Source organism: Oncorhynchus nerka, linkage group LG15, assembly GCF_034236695.1.
Source record: "Oncorhynchus nerka isolate Pitt River linkage group LG15, Oner_Uvic_2.0, whole genome shotgun sequence".
NCBI lineage: Eukaryota > Metazoa > Chordata > Actinopteri > Salmoniformes > Salmonidae > Oncorhynchus > Oncorhynchus nerka.
In genome coordinates, this window is record NC_088410.1 from 65,879,508 (window position 1) to 65,885,610 (window position 6,103).

Consider the following 6,103-nt stretch of genomic DNA (forward strand, 5'->3'; position numbering starts at 1 on the left):
AGCCTAGAGGGACAGCAAAGATATGATAGTCTCTCATGGGCCTCCTGTTGTAAAAGGTTTTCCTTCATATGCAGTAGCTGTGTTATAGTGGTGTGTACCATGTCTCTACAAAGCTGATCTTACTGTAGTGTAGTAGTAGTAGTAGTAGTAGTAGGAACAGTAGTGGTCCAGGGAACTATGTAGATGTAGGCCACAGCCTCAGTGTGATGCCTGCCATCCGACACAGAGATGGTGACTTCAAACATGGTGCGGTCATAAACCCCATCCACCACGTAGGAGAACACGTTTTTGGAGACGAGACTCAACCCGGTCATCAGAAACCGGTCCACTGCAGCACCTGTCGTGAATGAAATCACACGTGCTCAGATATGCAAACATACTTTTAACAACAAATCTTTAGTTGACTTAGTTGACTTGCCTGAGTGTGGGGTGGGGAATTTTGGTGTAAACTGAAACATATACTCAGTTACACACACACTGTGTACCGTTAGTGATGGTAGCTGTTAGTCTGTCGCTGTCTGCATCAGCGCAGCTGAGTGAGAGGATGGGGAGTTTATTAGAGAAGGTGGAGAAGATGGTGGACTCATAGGAGATTGGGTCACACACTGGAGCATTATCATTCACATTCTGACAGAGAGAGGATGGAATGGATACACAGTAATCATTAGTTTTCACAATTTACATCCAAAACTATTTTTAATCTATGGTATTATATGGATAAATATCTGAAATTATGTACTCTGTTATCCTGTACTAGATACATGTACAATGGTGCTTTAGCTCTGTCCATTCCTCACCTCCACTTGTACGGTGATGTCCACTGTTCTTCTCTTGCGGTTGGTACGGTCCATATCCTGCTCATAATCCTCAGCCTGAACCCCCACTACATACACCTGCTGCTCCTCAAAGTCCAGCTCTCCGCCCAGATACAGCTCCCCTGGAGAGAGAGATGCAACATATTTATGGATGTTAAATGTTAACTAAGAATCTTAAGCTGATCCCTGTGTGCTCAGCTGTAGCCTCACCTCCCTCAGGGTCAATAGTGAACATGGTGTCTCCTGTAGTGATTGAGTAGCGGATGTTGTCAAAGGGCCAGTCTGTGTCTCTGGCCACCACCGTCCCTACTGCCGTACCAGGCCTGGTGCCCTCTGGGACACTGAAGAACAACGTCTGAAACACTGGATCATGTTCATTGACTGGGGTCACACTGACCAGCACACGCACCTGGGCTGGATACGGAGAGAAACGGTGTTATGCTGCCACCCTATAACTTTGAAGTAAACTGCCACGTATATTAGATGATGTCGTACTGTATATATGGCACACACAGGGAACAACACAAAGTGAACTGACATGTGAGAGGAGGGGTGCCTGTGTCCGTAGCCAAGATGGTGGCCTCATACTGGAAGTTATTGGTGGCCATCTCGGCAGAGTCGTAGTTCAGTGTGTCGTTAACCTGGCAGACCGATTGAATTGAGCCCGGACTTTATCAAGACATCCACTCGAATAGTAATAGTACATCAAATATTACGCATTGTTAAATCATTATCATGGTTACCTGGAGCTGTCCGTCTTTGAGGCGGAATTTGAGCAGTGATAATCTGTTATCGACGAGTGTGAGAGACACACTCTGGTTACTGACGTCAATGTCAACACAGGTCAGTGAGCCCAGGCTGCTGCCCACCTCAATGGTCTCTGACACCTCCAGCCTACAACACAACAGGACACACGGTCTGTGTTCAATCTGGCAAACTGCTGTTCTCATTTTCATTTTCAAAACCATTTACGGAAAAGGTGAAATTATTGAACTGTTTAAATTCAATTGGATTATTAGACTACATTTCTATAAACATCTGTTTTATTTGAGCTAATATGTATAAGAATAATTAACGTCACACACTGCATAAGAGCCTTATCCCAGACCCAAATGGGATTTCTCTGCACTGATTAAAAGCAGTAATTCAGACCCAATTATCTCCAACCTCTGTCCAATAATGCATATCATCGTTCATAAATAGGCTGTAGTGATAATGATAGTGGGTGTGAAGTAGGTCATACAGACTGGGTGGTCATTCATTTGTAATGAAGGAGACTGCATCTTAATGATGCTTGTCTTGTCCTAATGACCACCGTTACTCTAACACTGTACATCCCTATATCCTCTCGACGCCAATCCCCCCCGTGAATCAGGCTTTAGGAAACTGTGGTCTGGACCCCAGTTCTAGGAGTTCTAGTCATGGTCACGTAACGTGGTCATGGAAAACTCCAGGCCATAGACATGACCTATTGATTACATGATGTCCTTGATGTAATCTATCAAAGATATACGTATAGGGCTGATTTTAGTCAGGTGCCCAGTGATCCAGTAGAGTCCTGTTACTTACACAAACACTGAGGGGGAGCAGAAGGGTGGGAACTCATTGACATCCAAAACGTTGACCGTGACAGTGGCGGTAGCGGAGCGTTCCACTGCCACGCTGTAGGCTCTGACCAATAGAACACTGTGGGCCAGGGCCCGCTCCACCTCCAGGTCCAGGTTATAGGCTGTTCTGATGACACCGTCCTCTGATAGGATAAGAGACAGGAAGAGAGACAGTTCAACACTTCGGGGGCAAATCCTTCACTATTAGAAGATGTATTAATCGACCAAATGACACTATAAACTGTATACAGTAGATTACCGTAGAATGCACAGTAAAATACCATACATTTGTTTTACAGCACATTGTAAGACCTTTATGTAATTTCAACAGTAAAATACTGTAAAATGCACAGTAAAACACCATAAATGTGTTTACAGTATTAATGATGGTGCATTGTGGGAAATGCGAGCGGGCAATGAGTCTCTGGCTCATTAATATATTAAGGGGTGCCTTGTAAGGGGCTATATTTGTTGCACCCATGAGTGAGAATGCTGTGCCACCACAGAATAAAGTAAATACTGTATTTTCGGAATTCTACAAACAATGTCCTGAAATTCTACAGTAACCAATTGCTGCCAGTAATTTACTGTAATTCAGAATACAATATCATACCTAATTTTTGGAGCGCCAAAAACCTTTTGAATACCAGTGGGTGCATGGTATTGTTGTTTCTCAGTCATTAACATTATTTTGAGGCTATATTTGTTGCACCAGTGAGTCCTGTACCAATTTAAGTGATATTTAGTAGTAGTTTCCTCAGAATTAAATGTACATAGGGAACAGATCATTTTTCACTGATGTTGAGGATTTACGCAAATAAAATGTTAATCTCAAATTATGATTCAGCCATTTATGCATCTCAATGCATAGAGGATATTATAAAAACATTGATTTTCGTCACATAAAATTGGTGAGATAAGAATGAGAAAATCCAAACCTCTACCAATCTTGAAATGGGGATAATCTTTCACAAAAGTGTAGAGTACATCAGGGATGGTGAGGTTCGCTCTGACAGTAGCTACAATATCCTCGGGTCCTTGGTTCTCAAAGATGGACACATTCTGGGAAACAAGACTGACGAGAGAGCTGGGTTAATCACACTTTTAACATTTAAATCTGATAAACACAATATTATATCATAAACCCTATAAATGAGACCGCTTTGGACTGGGAGTGATAGATAAACATTACGAAGGCAAGGCATCATTCTGTTGAACTCACAGCAGATCCAGAGGAGGGTTGTAGACTTTCAGCACCTTGATCCTGACTGTCCCAGTACAGTTAGCCCCTTGTTTGTCTCTCACAACCACAGACAGCATCAACTCCTGTTCAACAGCATCACACGAGGAGGAAATCATTCTGATAAAAACAAACTTCTAAAACATGTGTTTATACATAAAGGTATACATAATATCACACCCTCACCCTTGGTCCTGTGTGGTAATCAAATGGGTGGCTTGAGATGATGCTGCCACCTCCACTGATGTGGAACTGTCCTTTGGAGGAGTTGGGCAAGACCTGACTGATCGAGAACTGCAACACAAACCCACAAACCTGAACGGGTATCAACACTCGGTCTAAACCTACACTGAATAGGATTAGGCAATGTCTTGGTACAGTAATACAGTTGAGATCAGAAAGTCATGAGGAGGTAGTGTGTTTATTACAGAGAGTGTGTCATTGCGGTCTGCGTCGGAGGCCAGGACAGTGTAGAGAGTCACAGGAACAGGAAGGTTCTCTGGGACATGAACCTCAACTCCTGTACACAAACACTCATCAGACCATCTACTCATCACAACGTCCCTCGACAATACACTGACCTTATAACATAGCAATAACATCGTAATAAACATGTAATAGCCTTGTAAACAGTGTTTAATGTATGTGTAGTGGTTGAGGTGAGGTTGTGTTACCAGGCAGCTGGAGCAGAGGTTCACACTGTGGTGTGTTGTTCTCATCCACCACTCTGATATGGAAGGTCTGCTCTGCACGGCCTGATGAGGTGACCAGGCCCAGACGAACACTCACCATGCTGGCCTTCTCATAGTCCAGAGAACCGCTCAACACTATCTACACATGTACACAATATTAGATGCAAAACATTTATCTTTACTAATGTCTCGTTTGTTCACGTGCAAAACAGAGGTTAGGGTTGAACTGTGATCTGGACATAACCCTAGAGTTATGGTTGTGGTTGAGCTGTGATCTGGACATTTACATTTACATTTAAGTCATTTAGCAGACGCTCTTATCCAGAGCGACATAACCCTAGAGTTATGGTTGTGGTTGAGCTGGGATGTGGACATAACCCTAGAGTTATGGTTGTGGTTGAACTGTGATCTGGACATAACCCTAGAGTTATGGTTGTGGTTGAGCTGGGATGTGGACATAACCCTAGAGTTATGGTTGTGGTTGAGCTGTGATCTGGACATTTACATTTACATTTAAGTCATTTAGCAGACGCTCTTATCCAGAGCGACATAACCCTAGAGTTATGGTTGTGGTTGAGCTGGGATGTGGACATAACCCTAGAGTTATGGTTGTGGTTGAACTGTGATCTGGACATAACCCTAGAGTTATGGTTGTGGTTGAGCTGGGATGTGGACATAACCCTAGAGTTATGGTTGTGGTTGAGCTGGGCTGTGGACATGAAGCTGGGGTTAGGGTTGAGGCTAGGGTTGAGCCGGGCTGTGGACATGAAGCTGGGGTTAGGGTTGAGTCGGGCTGTGGACATGAAGCTGGGGTTAGGCTTGAGACTAGGGTTGAGCTGGGTTGTGGACATGAAGCTGGGGTTAGGGTTGAGCTGGGCTGTGGACATGAAGCTGGGGTTAGGGTTGAGTCGGGCTGTGGACATGAAGCTGGGGTTAGGGTTGAGTCGGGCTGTGGACATGAAGCTGGGGTTAGGGTTGAGTCGGGCTGTGGACATGAATCTGGGGTTAGGGTTGAGACTAGGGTTGAGCCGGGCTGTGGACATGAAGCTGGGGTTAGGGTTGAGCTGGGCTGTGGACATGAAGCTGGGGTTAGGGTTGAGTCGGGCTGTGGACATGAAGCTGGGGTTAGGGTTGAGTCGGGCTGTGGACATGAAGCTGGGGTTAGGGTTGAGTCGGGCTGTGGACATGAAGCTGGGGTTAGGGTTGAGGCTAGGGTTGAGCTGGGCTGTGGACATGAAGCTGGGGTTAGGGTTGAGCTGGGCTGTGGACATGAAGCTGGGGTTAGGGTTGAGACTAGGGTTGAGCTGGGCTGTGGACATGAAGCTGGGGTTAGGGTTGAGTCGGGCTGTGGACATGAAGCTAGGGTTAGGGTTGAGCTGGGCTGTGGACATGAAGCTGGGGTTAGGGTTGAGACTAGGGTTGAGCTGGGCTGTGGACATGAAGCTGGGGTTAGGGTTGAGACTAGGGTTGAGCTGGGCTGTGGACATGAAGCTGGGGTTAGGGTTGAGACTAGGGTTGAGCTGGGCTGTGGACATGAAGCTGGGGTTAGGGTTGAGACTAGGGTTGAGCTGGGCTGTGGACATGAAGCTGGGGTTAGGGTTGAGACTAGGGTTGAGCTGGGCTGTGGACATGAACCTGGGGTTAGGGTTGAGACTAGGGTTGAGCTGGGCTGTGGACATGAAGCTGGGGTTAGGGTTGAGACTAGGATTGAGCTGGGCTGTGGACATGAAGCTGGGGTTAGGGTTGAGA

The 6,103-nt window shown here is 45.6% G+C and overlaps 1 protein-coding gene across 1 annotated transcript; it reads right to left on the reverse strand.

The window, feature by feature from the left end:
• Nucleotides 1–119: 119 nt before the first annotated feature.
• On the reverse strand, nt 120–5,199 carry LOC115143705 (cadherin-related family member 4). Its single transcript, XM_029684176.2, has 10 exons — nt 3,849–5,199; nt 3,645–3,748; nt 3,361–3,497; nt 2,385–2,565; nt 1,559–1,709; nt 1,354–1,456; nt 1,026–1,229; nt 798–937; nt 486–627; nt 120–337 (listed from the first exon to the last, which is right to left on the reverse strand). The coding sequence occupies exons 2-10, from the start codon at nt 3,740–3,742 to the stop codon at nt 120–122; spliced, it is 1,374 nt and encodes a 457-aa protein (XP_029540036.2). The 5' UTR covers nt 3,743–3,748; nt 3,849–5,199.
• Nucleotides 5,200–6,103: the final 904 nt, after the last annotated feature.

Coding starts and splice junctions, on each gene's coding strand:
- LOC115143705 (XM_029684176.2), bottom strand. CDS start 3,742: ATGCTGTCTGTGGTTGTGAGAGACAAACAAGGGGCTAACTGTACTGGG. Junction 3,498..3,644: donor AACCCTCCTCTGGATCTGCT/GTGAGTTCAACA, acceptor CTCTCTCGTCAG/TCTTGTTTCCCAGAATGTGT. Junction 1,710..2,384: donor TGCTCCCCCTCAGTGTTTGT/GTAAGTAACAGG, acceptor GTTGTGTTGTAG/GCTGGAGGTGTCAGAGACCA.